The sequence below is a fragment of the Musca autumnalis genome, unplaced genomic scaffold, assembly GCF_047663935.1.
Source record: "Musca autumnalis isolate F117 unplaced genomic scaffold, ASM4766393v1 scaffold_4, whole genome shotgun sequence".
Taxonomy (NCBI): Eukaryota; Metazoa; Arthropoda; class Insecta; order Diptera; family Muscidae; genus Musca; species Musca autumnalis.
The window spans coordinates 63,343,190-63,363,466 of NW_027411977.1; the positions used below are offsets into that span (position 1 = coordinate 63,343,190).

At 36.0% G+C, this 20,277-nt stretch overlaps 5 protein-coding genes across 6 annotated transcripts; 2 read left to right on the forward strand and 3 right to left on the reverse strand.

Annotated features, from left to right (window-relative positions):
• Positions 1-2,080: 2,080 nt before the first annotated feature.
• LOC141401642 (uncharacterized) lies at positions 2,081-3,188 on the forward strand. The gene is made up of 3 exons (XM_073981976.1): positions 2,081-2,127; positions 2,182-2,380; positions 2,439-3,188. Coding segments are annotated over exons 1-3 (825 nt in total). The 5' UTR covers positions 2,081-2,125; the 3' UTR covers positions 3,063-3,188.
• Positions 3,189-6,527: 3,339 nt separating this feature from the next.
• On the reverse strand, positions 6,528-10,072 carry DEF8 (differentially expressed in FDCP 8 homolog). 2 transcript variants are annotated; one of them, XM_073981974.1, is made up of 4 exons: positions 9,170-10,072; positions 9,022-9,063; positions 8,597-8,926; positions 6,528-7,097 (listed from the first exon to the last, which is right to left on the reverse strand). In XM_073981974.1, the coding sequence occupies exons 1-4, from the start codon at positions 9,924-9,926 to the stop codon at positions 6,709-6,711; spliced, it is 1,518 nt and encodes a 505-aa protein (XP_073838075.1). In that variant the 5' UTR covers positions 9,927-10,072; the 3' UTR covers positions 6,528-6,708. The 2 variants fall into 2 exon arrangements, with proteins under 2 accessions (XP_073838075.1, XP_073838076.1); XM_073981975.1 differs by lacking the exon at positions 9,022-9,063 and having other exon boundaries at positions 9,170-10,070.
• Positions 10,073-11,322: 1,250 nt separating this feature from the next.
• eIF3l (eukaryotic translation initiation factor 3 subunit l) lies at positions 11,323-13,557 on the reverse strand. The gene is made up of 4 exons (XM_073987702.1): positions 13,366-13,557; positions 12,742-13,217; positions 11,701-12,673; positions 11,323-11,632 (listed from the first exon to the last, which is right to left on the reverse strand). The coding sequence occupies exons 1-4, from the start codon at positions 13,393-13,395 to the stop codon at positions 11,498-11,500; spliced, it is 1,614 nt and encodes a 537-aa protein (XP_073843803.1). The 5' UTR covers positions 13,396-13,557; the 3' UTR covers positions 11,323-11,497.
• A 92-nt stretch (positions 13,558-13,649) lies between these two features.
• Positions 13,650-15,420, forward strand: Atg12 (Autophagy-related 12). The gene is made up of 3 exons (XM_073987707.1): positions 13,650-13,797; positions 14,899-15,035; positions 15,096-15,420. Exons 1-3 carry the CDS (start codon positions 13,740-13,742, stop codon positions 15,216-15,218), a joined length of 318 nt encoding a protein of 105 aa, XP_073843808.1. The 5' UTR covers positions 13,650-13,739; the 3' UTR covers positions 15,219-15,420.
• A 542-nt stretch (positions 15,421-15,962) lies between these two features.
• Positions 15,963-20,039, reverse strand: ND-SGDH (NADH dehydrogenase (ubiquinone) SGDH subunit). The gene is made up of 4 exons (XM_073987705.1): positions 19,852-20,039; positions 19,484-19,707; positions 16,261-16,367; positions 15,963-16,192 (listed from the first exon to the last, which is right to left on the reverse strand). Exons 1-4 carry the CDS (start codon positions 19,934-19,936, stop codon positions 16,051-16,053), a joined length of 558 nt encoding a protein of 185 aa, XP_073843806.1. The 5' UTR covers positions 19,937-20,039; the 3' UTR covers positions 15,963-16,050.
• Positions 20,040-20,277: the final 238 nt, after the last annotated feature.

Sequence of the window (20,277 nt, forward strand, 5' to 3'; positions counted from 1 at the left end):
AGATGGGGGATGTACTCCGATGACTGCATTCACACAATAATTGCTTATGGCCTTAGCAACTGTGTCCGTGTGAATGCTGTTCAAACCTGCCTGATATGCCTGTTGATCTAGAGGTTCTCTAGAGCATGAATATCCTTCTTAATATGACTGGGTGTATCTGTGGCCAGCAGATGGTGATTGGAATGGCTCTAACGGTAACACCCGAGCAAGTACTGCAACGATAGCATCTCATTATGTTGTCGTACTGGAAGAATCTTTGCTTCCTCATGTAGATGGTCCACTGTAGATTTGAGGAGGCACCCTGTTGCTATTCTCAGAACGGCGTTCTGACAAATTTGAATCTTATCCCACTGCGTGTCACATAAATTCGGGGACCAAACTGGCGCCGCATAGCTTACCACAGACCGACCTATCGCTTTATACGTGGTCAACAAGGTTTCTATATATGCACCACCAAGTACTAACGGCTAGGGACTTGGAGACCTTGTTCCTACATTTCAGTTCATCGCAGATAGCTGTGGCATGCGCGGACGACGTAAAAGTGGTGTCGAATGTGACCTCTAGAAATTTGGGGCAGTTTTTTGTCGGAATTCTGCTACCATCGACACTGATATTGAACTCTCTTCTACACTGTGCCATCCATGTGGTGAACGGAGTGGACGTCGATTTAGTGGCGGATATCTGCATATTCCTCGTGTGGAAAAAGGAGTTCAGTCTCTCACAGATGGCACCAGGGTAGGTACCTGACGCCAGGATCGTTACGATCTCAATGCCGTCTGGAGGGGGGCGGAATACAGGAGAGGTAGAGGTTTAAAAATTTCCGTAGATATCACCACTCCTTGGGGAACTCGCTGTTTCACTCTACGGGGCTTGGATTTCCTGTTCCTGAATTCCACATACGACTGGCGACCACACATATAGTTCATTATCCAACGTTTCAGACTTGGCCGGAGGGTTGTCTGATCGATGTCCTTGAACAGCGTGGAGTGCTTGACAGTATCAAAGGCTTTTGATAAGTCAAGCGCCACCATCACTGTTCTATCACACGGCCGCTCCTGGCTGACTCCTCAACAAATATGTGTGGAGATGGCGTGCAGCGCTGTTGTCGTACTGTGCTGCTTACGGAATCTATGCTGATGATCGGCAACTTGATAGATATTTCTAAAGGCCTGGGTACATAAGCTACCTCGCCTGATTGCCTTAGATTCAGTATACTTCAGCATTTTTGTCGCCAGACCATGTGGACCAATTGTGAATGTAATATTCTCTTGGCGGTTTTGGTACTTTTCAGTACATTATCGGTCTCAGGGCGCCAGAAGCTCTGCAAATTCTCCTTTCTCTCGGGTTCCGGTACTTGGAGATGCTCCTAGGATTAAAAAGGATTTTCCCTGCTTTTTGGATCCGTAATCCGATTCGTCGAGGTGTTGCACCACAGATCTCTCTTATAGGCAGACACGAGTTTTTCTATATCATTATCAAATGGTTGGATCCGCGAGCTTAGAGGGATTCTGTTAGCAAATTATGCCTTATTTTTTTAATCCTATCTACTGGTATGTATTTCCTGCATTAATTTACCTTATTAAAATTCGTAAATGTTCTATTGTTGAGCTTGGTTTCCTGTACCGCCCCGACCATGCTCGATCCTACATCGGAGTCCATTGCAATTAAATTGCAAAAAGGATACATTTCAAGGATTGGAATGGCAACGACTGGTGTTAAGTGCTATGTGTACGGCTGCTATTTGCGGGCCAACGGGTAAGTTATGTATTCTGACGGCGGCGACGATTCACTGGGAGCTGTGTTCATGCAACATGCAGCAACATAATCCCTGCCGTAGTCCCTCACACGGTGAGTACAGAGAGACAGCCACACCCGGTATTTATTGCATCTCATGCGGATGTGACAAACCGAGCACAGGGGGGTTACTCTGTATTGCGATGCGTAAGAAAAATTGTAGCGAATCGAGTAATTGGTACTCTGTAATTCGTTTTCGCATCTCCTTTCGCATCTAGTTTTCGCAAATCTGGCATCACCGCACTCTGTAATACGAAAGCGTATGTCAAACTCGTTCGTTAAACGCAAATATCTTGCGCCAACAAAATAGCAAACGCAAAGGTAGCGAAACATGTAAGTAAGCACAATTAAATAATTATATTTAAATCTAAATTGTTTATTTTTTAGGGAAAAGCAAAAGAAGTTACATACTCAGCAACGTCAATTCGAAACCTTGGTTGATTTTATGGTTCAACACAGCGATTTGGCCAAGGGACAGTTGCAGAGTGCAAATGCGAAACAACGCGCCAATAATTTGTGGACAAAGCTGGCTGATGATCTAAATTTAAATGGACCTCCTGTAAGAGATGTCGCTGGTTGGAAAAAAGTAATGTATTATATCCTTTATATAAAATGTGAAACTAACTATGTGTACATATTCATAGGTTTGGTCTGACCTTAAAACCCATACAAAGGCTAAGATGCGAAGGAACAAAGTCAGTATTTCCAGCACGGGAGGTGGTGTCTCAAATTATTGCCCGATTTCACCCATGGAGGAACAAATAATAAACCTTCTGCATATGGAGGAAGCCGTCAGCGGACTGCCAACATCGACGTGCTTTGGCACAAGTAGTAATGCCAGTCAAGATGTCTCAACAATAAACGATATTGTAGAAGAGATTTTGCGATCGTCCCAAGATGAAAACATGAATTTAAATGAACCAGCGCCCGCGGCCAGACGTAGCTGCTTGGATGAAAGCTTCCAGTCAGCCAAACGTTCACGGCTGTCAAACCAAAATGAACGAGATAAGCTTTTAAAAACGCAAGTGGAAACTCAAGGGATTTTTCACAAAGAATCCACCAAACTTTTGGGCGATATCCATTGTACCATGAAAGAATTAGTAAGGTACAATAGAAAAATATTTGAATTAGAAGAAACAAAACTTGCCTTTTCCAAAGAAAAATTTGAATTAAAAAAAAAATACAAGCTCCAAAAACAAAGAAATTCTATAGAAAAGCTAGAATTAAAAAAGAAAATTTTAGAATTGGAGCTAAGTAAAACAATGTGATATTTGTGATATGTGTATATATGCAATTTTCCTTAATTCCTACAGTAAGTTTTAATTTTCCCAAATGTATTTCTTTATAATATGCCTATAAGGCAACCTAGTTTAAGAACTTATGACTGACTATGAATTCCAAGATCTCAAAATCGCCATTCAGATGCTTTATCTTTTTACATTATAAGTTTTTTATTTGTTATTAGCACTGCAATGAATTCCTTATGTTTTTGTTTGTTTTTATTAATAAAAGTTATTTTATTTAAATCAAATTGTTTCTAATATTATTCCTTATTTCCTTAGCAATATTGGTTTCTTCGCTGATGTTCGTACTGCTATAAACACCCATTTCAAATTCATTAGGACTTTCGGACTCAGCAATTTCGTGTGTTGGCAGTTGTAAATTAAAATCTACGCAAATATTGTGCAGGGCTGAGCAAACGTTCATTATTTGAACCACTCTTTCTGGTGCGTAATGTAACTCTCTGGCTGCTAACAGACACCGAAATCTGCCTTTCACAACACCAAACACTCTCTCAATTATGGACCTTCCTTTGCAAAACTTTTTATTAAAACGACTCTCGGGTGAGTTTTCCGTCGCGTTGCTGTATGGAGTAAGTAGCCAAGGTTCCAGTGGGTAGCCCGAATCGCCTTTTAGATGATTAAAAATAAGTAAGAAAAAAATAATTTAAACTTGTTTTAAGTTTATTACCAAGAAGCCAAAATCCCCTTTCTCCTCTTTCGAAACGTTCTTTTAATTTTTGCTTTGCGTTGGAAAGGGCCCAAACATGTGAGTCATGGCTAGCACCGCCATACCGGCAATCTATAAATGTAATTCTCATTTGGTGATCACATATCTAAAAAAATAAAGGAATGTAATATTTTACAAGCGGCATTCACACATAAAAACATACATACCACCATTGCGTTCATACTGTGCTTTAATTTCCTATTCCTATCGTTCCTGGCCGGTCGAATCATTTGTATATGGGTGCCATCAACGGCCCCAATCACCCCAGGAATGCCACACGTATGGAAAACCCCTCTATTTAATTTTCGTTCAATCACCTCGCAAACTTCTTTTAAGTAACGCGACATAGATTGCTGTGATAATCCTAAAAGATGGTCTTGGCCGATTTGGTGTTGATAACCACCTTGTCCAAGCAATTTCAAAGCAGCGGCCACTTTTATTGGAGTTGGAATGGCTGTGGATCTATTTGGAATGACGAGGTCGTCCTTAATAGCGTTTAATACATACATAAACGCATCTTTATTAAGACGAAAATTTTGTGTAAATCTATAAAAATGAAATATTTGAAAACGTTTGTCACATAATTTGTGCTTCTATTTTCTTACCCGTGGTCACTTAGGGAGAGTATATTTGATCGATCTCTTAAAATTCTTCTTGTAATTCGTTCTTCATGTTCATTTTCCTCAAACCATATTGCTACCGAATCCATAATTATTATTTTTTTGTCAATAAATGTTTAAAAGTTTTAAAAAAAACACACGTACCGCTCAAAAATGTTCTTTAACATGTTTTTATTTACAATTTTTTTGACATTTAGTTTTCTCATTCTTCGTTATTCAGGTATGTGATGGAAATCGATTTCGAGCTCAAAACGAGTCAAAAACGACTGTAGGTGTGATGCATGTACATTTTCCGACATCGAATTGTTTTCGATATCGGTTTCATATTCCATTTTGTTCTATGGAAAAATTGATCAAAAAGACGTGTGATGCAATTCGATAATCGTTTATTTTTCTCGTTTTGAAAACGGTCATATTTTTGTGGTCGATTTATAAACGATGCAATGAATTTTGATATTTTTTAGGAAAAGAAGCTTGAAATTTAAACACGGATATAGAATAGATAAATTTACATTTATTTGCCTTGTATTTAGTATATTTTGTTAAGAAAATATTTGATATTTCGATAAAAAAAAAACACGGATCAAAAAATGTACTTTGAAAATGTTTCTATCCTCTAGATTAGTGAAGACATCCGCTTAATATGTTGTTTGCACTGTTTGTAAAATTCTCCTCATGTAATTGGACAAGAATTTCCACACTAAACTTCCATATAGGCCAATTTAAACAAGAACGCAAATTTATTTTGTTTGTTATTACATTTTTGGGGCTTTTGGCATCGCCAAGACTAAAAAAAGTGTTTTTTATTTCTATTTTTCTTCTTTCAACTGCTTAGGGATTACCAGTCCGTTTTTTGTTTGTGGGAATTTAATGAAATTGAAACAACTTGGAATTGAAATTCGATGCGGATCCCATCACATCTAAAAACAATTCACTCGTTTTGGGCAAATCGTTTTCATTGCAAATCGATTCGAAATTCATCACATACCTGATTGTTTACTTTGTGTTGCCTTATTTTCGATTTATTTTGCGAAAGCGTTTTCGTTAGTGATACAGAGTACCAAATTGTACTCTTAACGCATTTAACTTTCGCATCGCATTTGCTTTCGCATCGCAATACAGAGTAACCCCCCAGATCAAAAGAATGCTGCTCTCAAAGCAGAAAAACGGTCGTTACAGCTGACTGATACTTTCTTACTTAATGTTGTTGTTTTTTAAATATTGGTACGTATGATGGTTATCAATTGGAAAGATTATTATAGTAATCATACGCAATGGTTGTCTGGTTATCTGTTAGGAAACACAAATATTGTTTGCATTTGCATGCATGTACACAAGTATGTAGATAAAGTTTTGTTATCTTTATCTTGAATAAAACGAATTCACCATTTTGTTTCCTTTGCTATAATTTATCGTTATTGTGAATGTAACATTATCTTATGTTTTTTATTCACAATCGATATAACCATATGATGGAATAAACAGGGATCGTTTCCATTATATGGCTCAACAAAATAAAATGAATAATCTTATGATTAATTGAACCAATTAACGTTATTAAAATTACAAACAAATTATAAATTTTTCTTTCAATATAAATAAATAAAATAAAATCGCTACAAATACCTATAATACCCAAAATGTCATATTTTGTGTGCACAGGAAATGGCATGAAATTGTGAATTAGCGTTATTGTGAATAAAAGGGTATTTGAAATGAAAATCATTTCCCATATTCGTATATTCTTCGTTGGAAACAAATATTTCGAAAAGGATTTTTTTGTAAAATATAAGGGGAATATGTAATATTGGTTATAAAAGCGAAACCGAATCACCCATATATTATGTGGCAGGGATAACATAAACAAAATCGGTTTCGAACATCTGCTGGGATAATATTAATCCTAGTATTATACCCCTATATAGAAACATCCCATTATTTACATTCCCTGTTTTATTTAATTTATCGAATACGATTTTTTGCAGGTTGTTGCCTAAAATATAAACATCTAAGACCGTGCTTTATAAAGGCTGCCTGCCGGACAGCTTTTTTGTTTGATTTCAGAAAAACTTTCGAAGGATTTTGTGTCCTGCACATATTTAATTTTTAGGAAGTAAAATTATGTACTTTTGTTTTATTTTTTAAAAATACAAATTATAATCATACATTTAAACTTATCACATTATATAATAAAAAACAATTACCTTTACATTATACAAGTAAAATATATGTATATTTATGTAATTTAGTTATACACATTGTATATATGTGTGTCCTATACAAATTATATTGTATCGTCAGCATTAACGTTACTTGGACCACTCTCATCGTTTTTCACCTTACCCTCTATACTTCTTTCTCTTTGCAAGCGTCTTTCTTGCAGTCGCACACATTTTGGACAAATCATATTCTTACGAGTCATACAAACACGATGATATATCGAATTACACGTTTCACAAATAATACAGCCATCATCAAAGGGAAATATTACTTCAACATTGCTGCAGATTTCACAGATATACGCCTTAGCCATACACATTGAACATCCACGTATGTGTTTGTCAAAACAATTGAACACTTTATGCAGATAATCGGCTAAAACGCCATTTTCCGTTTGTTCCAAATCATTAATGGAATACAATTCATTCGATTGTATTAGATAACGGCGATGGCCTAGAGAAAAAATGGAAAGTGAAAATTGAAACATTATTTGCGTATTAAAAATAAAAAATATATAAAAGGAATTAATTTATATTAACTATATTCAAGCTTTCCGAGTTCTGCCTTCGATAGAAGTCCTTACGGGGGTCTTCCATCCATAGAATACCTATTTGAGGTATTCTGTCTACAGACTACCTTAAGGACGTATTTCATTTATAGCTATCTTAATCTGGTCTTCTGTCTATTAAAACCTTTAGGAAGTCTTCCATCTATACAAGAACTATAGAAGGACGACTCCCATCTAGCAATGACCTCTGGGAGGTTTTTTATCTATGGAAAAATTTTATGAGGTATTTTATTTATAGAAGACCCTCAAAGGCCTTCTATCTTTAGAATGTCATGGGGAAGTCTATCTGTAGAAGAGTATCTGTAGAAGATCACTGGGAGACCTTCTCTCTATAGAAGACCGTTGAGAGTTCTTCTATCTATAGAAGACCCATAGCCGGTCTTCTATCTACCTCCGTAAGGAGGTCTAATATCTACAGAAGACTCTTGGGAGGTCTTCTATATAAGACCCTTGCTAGGTCTTCTATCTATAGAAGACCGTTAGGAGGTTTTCTTTCTACAGAAGACTGTTGGGAGGTCTTCTTTCAATAGACGACAGTTGGGAGGTATTCTCTCTATAGACCGTAGGCAGGTCTTCTATCTACAGAAGACTGTTGGAAGGTTTTCTATCTATAGAAGACTGTTGGAAGGTTTACAATCCATAGAAGGCCATTGCGAGGTTTTCTATCCATAGAAGACAGTTGTGAGGTATTCAATATATAGAAAACCGTTCGAAAGTTTGTATCTACCGAAGACTATTGGAAGGTCTTATACCTATATAAGACCGCTGGAAGGTCTTTTTCCATTGAAGAACATTAGGAAGTTTTCTATCTACAGAATACTGTTGGGAGGTCTTCTCTTAATAGACAGTTAGGAGGTGTTCTCTCTATATACCGTAGGTAGGTCTTCTATCTAAAGGAGACTGTTGGAAGGTTTTCTATCTATAAACGACTGTTGGAAGGTTTACTATCCATAGAAGGCCGTTTCGAGGTTTTCTATCTATAGAAGACCATTGGAAGGTCTCTATCCATAGGAGACCGTTGGGAGGTCTCCAATATATAGAAAACCGTTCGGAGGTTTGTATCTACCGAAGACTATCTTATATCTATTGAAGACCGTTGGGAGGTCTTCTATATTTAGAAGGCCATTGAGAGGTCTTCTATATTTAGAAGGCCATTGAGAGGTCTTCTATCTATAGAAGACCGTTGGAAGGTCTTCTATCTATAGAAGACCGTTGGAAGGTCTTCTATCTATAGAAGACCGTTGGAAGGTCTTCTATCTATAGAAGACCGTTGGAAGGTCTTCTATCTTTAGAAGACCGTTAGGAGACCTGTTATCTACCGAAGACAGAAGAGAGGCTTTATATCTCTGGAAGACCGTCTTTAGTACACCTTCATATTATTTACCTATTTGCGTATCCAAGAGTTTATCTTCAATTGCCTGGCGACATTCGGATAAATATTTTCGCATATAAACCAGATTTTGTCGTAATTTCTTTAGCGAAGCCAATTTTTCAAGGAAGACAAATAATTTGGGATTGGCTTCTTCTAGGCGTATTAAAGGTTTATCCAAAAACAGGTGTATTTCTTGCAGCGCCGAACGGGAAACTTTTCTTGGTAAGAAATCCCAATTGTGAACAACACGAGCTGGTATGACACTTTGATCATTCCAATGGCACGAAGGACAAAAATACAGGCCAGTATAATCACATAATCTTGGTTCAATCCAGGAGTTTTCTGTAAAATAAAAAGCATAAAAACATTAGATAATTTATTAAATACTTTGTTGTTAAATTTTGTAAATTAAAGGCAAAATAACATTTTCTATATACCAGATTTGGATTTTCTTCCAAAACAATGTATGCTTGTGGGTGCTTTTAAATTATGACCAGACATTGGAACATAAAAACGAAACAAAAAGACAAATACAAAAAGAATTACAACAAACCAAAGAAAAGAAATCCTTGACTAAATACTTACTGCAGTTAAGCAAAGTTCGACACTCCATACATTTATATTGCTGGGCAGCCAGACCAATCTCTGGACAAATTTCCAAAATGGGATATTGGCGTTCAGAAGCTACAACATGAGCACACACTCTTGTAACACTATCCACACACTTTTGATGGGCCATATAACGACAATCAGTACAAATATAGGAAGCCTGAACAACACTCCAAATAATGCCAGTACAATAATCACAAAAATTCCTCTGAGTTGGCAGTGGTAAACTCTTGCCAATACCTCTTTGACGTGCAACAAAATGATGGCCCACAACGGTTTTCAATGTTGGTCCCACTTCCAGCTTATCTCTTTGAGCCTCTTGTAATTCTTCCAAGGAATATCGTAAATCAACCAAATGTCTTACCAGCCATCTACGTTCTTCACTGTTCTCCTCGGAAATTAGTACCAAATCTTTACAATGATTAATTGCCTCTTGCAAGTCTTGTACACTTGCCTCTGAGTTAAATATCAATCGCCATTGTTCCTTAACCAATGATGCTGGAATGGGCAAGGATTTTTCACTAATTAGAACTGCTCCAGATCCAGAGTCTATTTCATTGAAACTATGCAATGACTCTGTGGTGGGAGTAGATGACGCACTTAGACGATCTTCGTTGGCAGACAAAGAATCGTTTTGTTGACCTTGACTATTTCTATAGTAATTCGTTGCAACGGAAGCCAAATTCTGTACAGCTCCAGGTATACTGGCCAAGCTATCGCGTAAAGTATTCATGTCCTTAACATTCCAATGTCCGTCGTCCCCGTGTTTTGTCCTTTGAACAGTTAATTTGGTAATTTAATTAGGTGGTTCTGGTGGGATATATGTTGAGGGTTACTTGCTTTTATTGTCTATTAATGGCAGTGTTGTCAAGCAGTCATAATAAAAATCATCTTTTTCTAAACGCTTTACAACCAAAGTGTAAATAATAAAAATACTTTAATGTGCATAATTTTAATAGAAAACAAGTCTGTATAATTTCCAAGATGCAATTAAGAGATCTACTATTAGAAAGGATAATATATTTAAACTGTAGTTTGCAAAGAAAATAATTTCATTAGTTTAAAATCGCTAAATTAAAAAAATGATTGCAAACATTGACTGAGAAAAAGCAAAAAAGAAAAATGAGAGAGCGCGAGAGTATCAAAACAAACAACATATGATTTATTGTCCATAATAACAAAGTTTTCACAATAAAATAGTGGACGGCGTCAGACATAACATTACTGGCAAAGGTGTTTTGTAGGTCGTAAAACAATCTTTAACGTTACACACTGGAAGAAAAGAGTTTCTCGTTGCTGAAGGAGGTTATTTTAAAAATATTTTCAAAAAATCTAGTTATAACCAGTAAATTCGACTGTTCTACTTCAATTTGTTTGAAGGAATCAATCTCTACTTCCACCTAAACTGCATTTTACGCTTGCACTTAAAACAGGTGTTTTTGGAATTTACCTCATTTATTTGACAAATATTATAAGGATTTGACAACATAAATGACGCATGCTTTATAAAACACGTTGGATGTAAAAGCAGCTTATGTTTAATAGCAGGAGGAATGAAACTAGGGAACTTATTGAATTTGCTTTAACCACAAAATCTGAACGTGTATAAAGTAAATTTGATGGTTTTACTAATTATATGTAAACGTAGGATTTACTCACAAATCAAGAGGATTTAGATTTTTGAAGACTTTCAGCTCTTTCATGAGAAAGCATTCTTTAATTTTTATTTGACAAGCACAGTAACCCAGCCCATAGGCCCATGAGCGGTTCCAAAATCAGCTATAAAATAACTACTCTCAGCTACTTCTAGCATTCATCTCTTCTGTGAGAAGACCTTCGACTCTTCCGTGAGAAAATCTTCAACTTTTTCTTGAGAAGACCTTCCCCTTTAGGTCTTCTATGAGAAGACACCTTCAGTTCGTTTGTGAGAAGACAAAAGCGGAAACTTCACCTTGAACTCAGTAGGAACAGCTTAAACTCTTCTACAAAAGAAGTCCCTCAACTTTTTAATGAAAATTCACCGATCGGGCTAAGGCATTGCGGTATTACAAATGTAGCTAATAGCCATAGAATACCCAATTGTTTTTAATCCCAAATCCCATTGCCAACGAAAACAACGCAGTAACGTATTCGTGGTGACCCTTTCTGGTGGGGGCATGAGGAGACATGCCTTCTTTTTATTATTACTTGTATTCTTGATCGAAAATCCATGTGAAAAAGTCATCGTTTACACACTATACTGCTTATTAAAATAATTGGTTGCGTTCTTTATGTGTATCAATAGGTATATATAAATTATAGAAATTAAATGTTAATATTCTTCAATTTGCGATTCAATTCGTTAAATTTCAGGATTTTACGCACAAAGAAGTCACCATAACGATGTGAAACTTTAGTATCGGCAATGTGAATCATGTCATCATCAATGTAGAAGTCCAACTGTAAAATAAAAAACAAAAAAATTATAATTTTGAAAAAGGGTGACGAAGAATTATTGCCTTTCATACCTCTGAACCAGATTTAAATGTGCCTTCCAAACCACTGGAACCCTTAGACCACACCAAATTACGCATTTTATGTTTGAAACACAACAGACGAATCAACAATTTCGTTACATCATCTTCACTAGCCTGGGGATCAATGAATGAAGCCAATTTAGCCAATGGCAGGGTGGTGTACAATTTCAAATATGAACGTGTTGTGGGCAAATCAGCTTGTTGTTTCACTTCATCCATGAATACCATCAATTGATGTTCCATAGGATCCTTGACGTAATCTTCAACAGGAGCATCAGCAGCAGGTGGGCAGGGGCTAACAAAACGTGGACAGGCAAATAGGAAATAGGATTTGAAGACATCCAAATCACCACATTGCATCTTGAACATGGCATCATGATAGTTCTTTTCACGCAACACCTGCTGGATGGATTCATCAATGCATTGTGGATGCAATACCAAACAAATGGCCAACAAGTGATACATTTGTTCAGCCTGCTTATTAATTTGATCATTTTGATATGAACGTGTACTGTACAATTGTTTGGTACGTTGGATGTACAATAGAATTTCGGAGAAAGTACGGATAGCATCGGCATAACGACGCATCATCATGTAGGCAAAACCAACGTAGTACGATGTTGAAATCTGGCATGCAGGGATGTGGGAATATTGGGATTTCTTGTGAATTTCAATAGGTTCCAAGACCTTGATAGCTTGATAGTAGTCACCCAACAAGGAGTGTACACGCAACAAACCAACCAATGAGAAGTAACCCAACATTTTGTAGAATGACAATTCACCGAATTCTCCAGCAACAGCCTGGGGATCATTGCCCTGAGAGATGGCTTCCAATTGTTTCTTAATATTGGAGATGTCAACCAGGGAATGTAGAACATTGAGGATGCACAAAATACTCCATACATTGCTGTGATTAACACACAATTCATGGATTTCTTCTTGGGTCTTGTCGGTAAGACGGGCTCTGGAAAAAAGAAAACAAGAGAACATAAATATTTGCCAAAATTCATTAAGATAGAGGAGATAACTCACCTATATTGAGCGAAGTTTTGGAATTGATAAACAAATTCATCAACCAATTCCCACAACCAAATGTCGGGTAATTCCAACAACACTGGACTTTGAGAGGAAATAATCAAGTTGAAGAAATCACAGTAGTTAAAGAACGAATTGATTCGTTGCTCCAACTTTGGTCCACCAGGAATGCGAGCATGAATGTGACGATAATACAATTCTTTGTACAAAATCAAGAATAAATTGTCATTATCGACCAAGGCGGCAACTTGTTCCTCATCGGGCCATGCAGATTTATCAAAATGATGGTCACTTATTTGTGGAAAGGTGTTCTCGTACATATTCTGTATGTCAAACAAGACACCATCCTTAATGGCTTGGCAAAAATTCAGCAAGAAATATTTCACATTTTCAGGCATGCGGTAATAGTTGTTGCGTTCATAGGCCAAATCCAATTGTGGATCACCAGTATGGGCGTACTCGTCATAGTATTCCTAGTAACACAGAAAAAAGAAAATGCACACAAATTTTTTGATCACAAATGTTAGGTTATGTTTACGGCAAATAACAACATTTTTGCAATCATAAGTAAATTGTAAATCGTGGCCAAAACTGGCGATTCTTTATAAAATTTTTACTCACCACATTGCCATAGTCTTCTCCAGCGTACATTTTATTATTTTTATATATTTTCTAATGTAAAATTTACAGAATTTTCACACAAAATGACAGTAACACGCCAACAATGATTTCTGGCAGAAATCACAAAAGAGGGAGCAAAGCAAATTTCTGATGACATATCAAACAATTGACAATAATGCCATATGTTCAATTACTGCTACAAAGTGGCATCTCTCCATGCAAGATATGTCAAATTAAATAACAGCATTATCGACATTTGGTGTAAACAAAAAAACAGCTGCTTCAGTTTTTTTTTTTGGAATTCTTTTTCAGTCTTTCAGTGGACATAAACGCGTCTTCTTCTGATATAAATAGAACAATAAAATCCATTTATAATGGGGGACAATGAAACGGAAACAGCTGCACCACCTTCCACGGAAAAGGATAACAAAAGTAAATATGAGCGTTTTTTAGTAAAGTAACATTTGTAAAGACATTCTATTAAGTATTTTATTTAGTATAGATCCAATGCTGAATAATCTTACCTAGTCCCATTTCTTGTCATAAATAGGGAGTCGAACAAGGTGTTTACCCTGAATTAGTCACTATTTGTTTACCCCATCACAATAGCTTTAGAAAAGAACGTAAATTTTTCATAATTTTCTGCATACTGTTGGGTAAAGGAAAGATACGAAGCAATTTCTCTGTTTATTATTCGGTTTGCTCACTGTAAGATTTGTATGTTATGAAAATTTACGAACTTCGCTTTTGCAGCAGAACCAATTAAACTGCTAATTAAACTTTGTGTTGGAATATCACTTGTTCTGAAAAACGGCTCCGGATCATGTATACCTATTCTACATATATATCATGAATGGCACCTACGATAAATGAGACCATTATGGCGAAGAAAGGATGGTAGCATTTGTAATGTAAGCCCTCCTAAGCAGTTACCTGCCAGATTGCAGCACTGAAAACTAGAACAAGTTACCTCCCAAAGAATCCAGTTAGATGAACATTCAAAAATATTTCAATACATCAACACACAACAAAAGGCTGTCTATCAGGTATGTGATGGAAAACGATTCGACTCGTTTCGCCATAAATCGAAATCGTATATCTCTAATTTTGGTGAATGTTTTAATGAAATTGAAAATGGATTTTAAAAATATACAAATAAGGAGCTTTTGCGAAGCAAAACTATATATATCATCAAAGGCACTCCGATTATATACCATTTCGATTCTGCAAATCGAGTCGATTCGGTTTTCATCACATACCTGTATGTATGTATATGTAACATTATTTTGGGTCCTATAAACAAAATCATTGAAGGACCTCATATCCCTCTACCGTATTTTGATGAGTTTTTCGCTAAGATAAAATCTTAACTATAAGGTGATACGATAAAAAAGGAATTTGCAAGAAGTGTAAATTTTTTAATTTTTCCTTAAGAAAAATCGTTATGGTGTTTATATTTGATACAGAATGACCTTTGATTTTTAATACCTTTTAAAAGTTTCTTTTTTAACCAATATTTAATATTTATTTTAGTTTGCATTTTATTGAATGCCACTGGCAATGTTCCCATTATAAAGAAGCGTTCATGGACAGTGGATCCCTACAAAACGGTCAGTTGGATACAAAAGTTTATACACAAATACCTTAAACTTGATCCATCGGAACAAATCGTAAGATTCTTTATCCCTATTTAAGAATTCTTATTAATGTTGTTATTTCTCTTTTTACAGTTTCTTTACGTTAACCAAACATTTGCACCTGCACCCGACCAAATAATAAAAAATCTTTACGATTGTCATGGCACAAATGGCAAATTAGTTTTATACTATTGCAAAAATCAGGCTTGGGGATAAGCTACTGGGTTCGTATTTGTTTTGGTGCATTCGTTTGGGCATCAGCTCAGACAGTACATAGTCATATAGTGCAGACAAGTCATATTTTTATATATACTACATATAATTATTTTTATTTATTTAAGTTAATTCTATACCTTACGATAATACACAAACATACATAAATAAATATATAACAAAATAAACAACAAAATACCTAATACATCTGCCTATGGACCAAGATAAGTTTCTTTGGGAGACTGTCGAATTTCTTATGATTTGTCTTATAGACAGAAAATTTCACAAGAAATAGCCTATGTCTATCGACGTTTATTATGTCGTATTAATTGTTCGCCTAAGTTAAAGAGAAATTGCACTATAATACTACCACAAACCCAAGGCCAACGTCTTCGAGAATTCAGCCAAATGTGAACACATCGATCGGTATGTGATGAAAACCGAATCGACTCGACTTGCAGAATCGGAATGGTATATAATCGTAGTGCCGTTAATGATATATATAGTTTTGCTTAACAAAATTTCCCTTATTTGAATAATATTCTTATAATCCATTTTCAATTTCATTAAAATATTCACCAAAATTAGAGATATGCGATTTTGATTTATGGCAAAACGAGTCTAATCGTTTCCCATCACATTAATGTATGTATCGTTTCCGGCTTCCAAGTCTAGGTGGTACTACTTTTTTTAATCCAACTTATTTCATTTAAATAGATGTTTATTCAATAAAACTCTCGCATCACATTTAATAATTTCAACTAATTTTAAATCATAGTTTATTGTAATTTTTTTATTGTTTTGTTAAAACAGTAACACTCTAGAATGGCTAGTTTTAATTTTCACCACGAATCTCAGCCAATGCATCAGCAGATTCTTTGGAAATTCTATGGTATTTAGCAATAGCTGGTCTATAATAATAGGCTTGATAATCGTTACGTTCCGACATTTTAGCACGGATTTGTTCTTCCAAATTTCTGAAAAAAGAAGAAAATAAAAATGTAAAGTTTTTATTTATTGTTATATTACAAAACGATTTCCTTACCTGAGTTTAGCCTTTTCATCTTCCTCATAGAGATAATGCAAGGATTTTTCATATTCTTGTTGTGGATTGGTCAAGAAGTAACGGGAAATGAAACGTGAAATTGGGTGCTGAAAGGAAAGAAATAAAAATTTAATAGAACAAGCGAATAAAAAATATTTAACTTATATATCTTTAACGTCAGTCTTATCTCTGCCCATGACTACACCGAAAACAGCGACGTAAGCAGGGGGTGACACAAATTCTACCAAAGAAAGACGACAAGGATACCGCAGATCCAATCCCCGTGGTCAAATTATGAGGTCATACATTTATTCCAAATTGCCTATTAGATACAGATTATTCTGAACTTAAATTTACCGTAAGTTGTTTTCACTCCTTTAATTGGAGAAACAAAACTCACGGGGAGTTTACATTCTGGATACGGGTCATATTGTCTGGAATAGCGTGTGAAGAAATAAAGTCTATGCGATGCCCAATGAAATATTTGTACCATATCAGTGTGGCTTTAGACCTGCCAAATCCATTGACCAGAAATGTAACCCCCAGTTTTTGTAACTTATTTTTGTTCGTTCGTCTATATTCGTAATAATTTAGGCATTCATAGCTCAGCCCCCAGATGACATACACATCTAATTTTTCGTATACCCGTTCCATATATCATTAAGAATTCCTCATTTAAAAATCAGCGCTCTACATTTGCGCTAAAGCGAGTAAATCGATCTACAAAATTTGACAATTCGTGTGAGAAGAATAAAAATTTTTACAAAAACTGGGGGTTAGACTATTTTTGTAAATTATTAAGCAGCCTTACCCAGCATTTACACATGCCCAGTACCTGTTCGAAAAACTTGTTTAAATTTTTTGAATTTTTCATGCCAGCAAAATTTGCAATTGGGTGCCAGTGATATGTCGAATACTTCCAAAAGTTCAAATTTTGTCAATTGTTACTGTAACTGATGGGTTAAATAGCCCTATACGTTTAAAGGTATTCCAAGCCATGTCCGATGTTGGTATTCTTGCAAAGCCCCAAAACAACCGATGGTGGCCAATCCAACTTACATATGTATTTGGCGCGGACGATAACTATCGCAGACGTAATATTTCCCTCAAAATTAGATAAGGTTCAAAGATGAACTTTGGTTCGATAATCGTTTTGAAATTTTTACCAAAGGCAGTCTTTTTTGTCATTTCCTTTGTGTTGTTTCAACTTCGTCAAAATACTTCTGATGCGCACTCATACATTGTTCCTCGAAAATGCAACTAAATGTATCAGAAATAAAAATGATACAAGTTTTGCTGTTTACCTGCATTCAAAATGCGTGTTTTTATTAAGTACAACAACGTTAAGAAACATAATACTTCGCAGATTTTCAGTCGTTTGTAAAGCAACTGACGATACGGAAGTCAGCCGATGTCTTCATATCATTTATTCGGCTCTGCCTCCAACTCCAAGCTCAATATGGACGCCACATGGATAGGATTAGTCCAAAGTGAGAGTGGAGTTAGGTGAGTTGGGTTGGCCGGTGCCGTATGCTGGACAGATGCCCTGCGTGCCATCAATCTTAGCCCAGTAAGAATTGAGGCGGTTGAACCAACCAGATCTTAGTTGTGCTCTTCGGCTGATCTTCGAAGACGATAATCGCACTATAGGCTTCTAGAGCCTCAGCGACCGCATCAGTGTGAATATCTATAAAATCTGCCTGATAAGTTTTGGCTTCTGGTGTATAGGTGGAATCGCCGTCAATAAGGTACGATCCTAGTAGGTGGATTGTCCTCCCAATTTTCCTAGCTTCGGGGACTTGTTGATTTATTAGATAAAAACAGACTACTTTAATATCCCAACTGTCTACCCAAGCTTCTCGTACAACATAAAATACACTGCCAGTGTTATCCACAAATTATCTTTTAATCTACACAGTCAAATTATATTTTCTTTTTCCCATGGTTCGAGAGTGTCCTAAACATTGCCTACCAAGTAGTTTTTTGGCAGCATAACTTCTAAACAGAATTTTCGACTTGTACACTTCGGCCGAATTGGTCAGACATATTAACAATGTTTCCTCCTTTTAGCTTCTGTTCGGAAAAGCTTGCCATATTCACCTCTAGAAGTATGTAGTTGTGCTAGTGTGAGCCTTGTGGAACTTGCAAATGCGAAAGCATCACTAGTTATCTAGTTCTATTCTTTGTCCAAATTCAAAAATGTTGATCGGCTTCATCCACAAATAATCGGTACAACAATTACAGAAAAGAAGAGTGTCGTATGTTTTCTGATATCGCGATAGCACCCAAAAAGGCACTTCGTTTACAAATCTTCGCCTTCTCACTCTCTCTCTCTCTCTCTCACTCTTCCACTGCGTAGAGTTAATATTTGCACTTGTTGCTTTATAAAAGGTCAACAAGGTATCTTCGCTGCCGGCCGGGAATATAACGTTATATAACGTTAGGCACAGCTATTCATCGGCGGTATGTACACATGAAGGATATCCCCATACATTCTTTGTATACTGGTGCAGTAGAAAAGCGTGTCCTCCATTTAACTACAGTTGTTAAAACTATTGATCTGTCATGTCACGAAGAAAATAGTCTTCAGACTCATGAAATCCACTATTTCTGTAATTTTCTCCGATATGCGGAGAGTCCGGCTGACTTCCGTATCGTCAGTTGCTTTACAAATGACTGAAAATCTGCGAAGTATTATGTTTCTTAACGCCATTGTATTTAGCAACTGCGAGGCTACGTGTTCCAAAACGTCAAAAATACGCATTTTTAACGCAGGTAAAAAGCAAACATGTATTATTTTTATTTCTGATACATTTAGTTGCATTTTCGAGGAACAATGTATGTCTACAACGTTCATTAACTGAAATATTTTGACGAAGTTTAAACAGCACAAAGCAATTAACGATACGGAAGCCAGACTCCTTTGTGCTTAAAAATAATCAACAAAAGTTCTTATCACTACATTTGTAAACATTGTTTAATTATTGTGCCACCCTTCCTTTACAGATCGGCATTATTGGTGGCTCAGGTTTAGATGATCCTGATATTTTGGAGAATCGTCTTTTTTAGACATCTTTGAATATTTTATTTGCAACAACCGGATTGCCGGTTCCTTTCCCTTCGCACATATTCACACATAACACTAACCGCTAAACTATAACTACAGATTTTTTTATTGAGATACATACAATGTATGTTAATTCAAATAAAGTTTTCTACTTACTTTGTGATATTCCCAATGTTTGGGTTCATAGCCCTCTGGAACTTCTTGCAATTGAGCGGGACCAACGAAAATGTTGGTGTACAAGACAATACCTGTGATGGGTAGAACACCCAACATGACATAAAAGTGTAATAAATCCTTGAATTTATTCCATTGGAAACGAGAAGGTTGCACAATCATATGATGATGACCACCACTCATTTGACGCAATTGCATTTGGACAGCTAAAAAATAAACAGACAAATTAGTGTAATGAACATCATAATGGAGAGAATGTTTTGCTTTTAATTCCTAATCAAGTTGCGTAATGGCGGTGTCTGTAGTTCCTCAATTTCTTTTGAAACATGGCACTAATTCACATATCTTACCATTTTGTACAACTGGAGATTGCAAAATTGTACGATATTTGGCGAATTGAGCCGCTGGACGCACAAAACTACTCCAACCGACCATCTTTAGTGGAATTTATCACGACGTACAATAGCTGTCTCAAAACGAACGTGAATAGAAATAGTTTTTATTTTGCTGAACGAACTCAATTGACAGTAGGAGAAATGACATTTAAAATGTCAAAAGAAACAAAAAGCAAGTATGACAGAAATGTCGATAATACTGTGCCAAGGAAATAAACACACAATAATTTGTGTTCAACTAAAATAAGATTAAAAAATTATTATGGTAACAATTAAATTAATTTAAGTTTCGGCAACTTCATTACTTAATTCTTTTATTTTTACAGATCAAGTTCATGCATGAAATACGTAACGTACATACGTAGGAATCAGCTGTTATAG

Coding starts and splice junctions, on each gene's coding strand:
- LOC141401642 (XM_073981976.1), top strand. Junction 2,381..2,438: donor ATGTCGCTGGTTGGAAAAAA/GTAATGTATTAT, acceptor ACATATTCATAG/GTTTGGTCTGACCTTAAAAC.
- DEF8 (XM_073981974.1), bottom strand. CDS start 9,926: ATGAATACTTTACGCGATAGCTTGGCCAGTATACCTGGAGCTGTACAG. Junction 8,927..9,021: donor TGGAAGAAAATCCAAATCTG/GTATATAGAAAA, acceptor TTTATTTTACAG/AAAACTCCTGGATTGAACCA. Junction 7,098..8,596: donor ACTCTTGGATACGCAAATAG/GTAAATAATATG, acceptor TTTTTTCTCTAG/GCCATCGCCGTTATCTAATA.
- eIF3l (XM_073987702.1), bottom strand. CDS start 13,395: ATGTACGCTGGAGAAGACTATGGCAATGTG. Junction 13,218..13,365: donor GAGAAGACTATGGCAATGTG/GTGAGTAAAAAT, acceptor CTGTGTTACTAG/GAATACTATGACGAGTACGC. Junction 12,674..12,741: donor CAAAACTTCGCTCAATATAG/GTGAGTTATCTC, acceptor TCTTTTTTCCAG/AGCCCGTCTTACCGACAAGA.
- Atg12 (XM_073987707.1), top strand. CDS start 13,740: ATGGGGGACAATGAAACGGAAACAGCTGCACCACCTTCCACGGAAAAG. Junction 13,798..14,898: donor CACGGAAAAGGATAACAAAA/GTAAATATGAGC, acceptor TATTTATTTTAG/TTTGCATTTTATTGAATGCC. Junction 15,036..15,095: donor TTGATCCATCGGAACAAATC/GTAAGATTCTTT, acceptor CTCTTTTTACAG/TTTCTTTACGTTAACCAAAC.
- ND-SGDH (XM_073987705.1), bottom strand. CDS start 19,936: ATGGTCGGTTGGAGTAGTTTTGTGCGTCCAGCGGCTCAATTCGCCAAA. Junction 19,708..19,851: donor ATCTCCAGTTGTACAAAATG/GTAAGATATGTG, acceptor TTTATTTTTTAG/CTGTCCAAATGCAATTGCGT. Junction 16,368..19,483: donor AACATTGGGAATATCACAAA/GTAAGTAGAAAA, acceptor CTTTCCTTTCAG/CACCCAATTTCACGTTTCAT.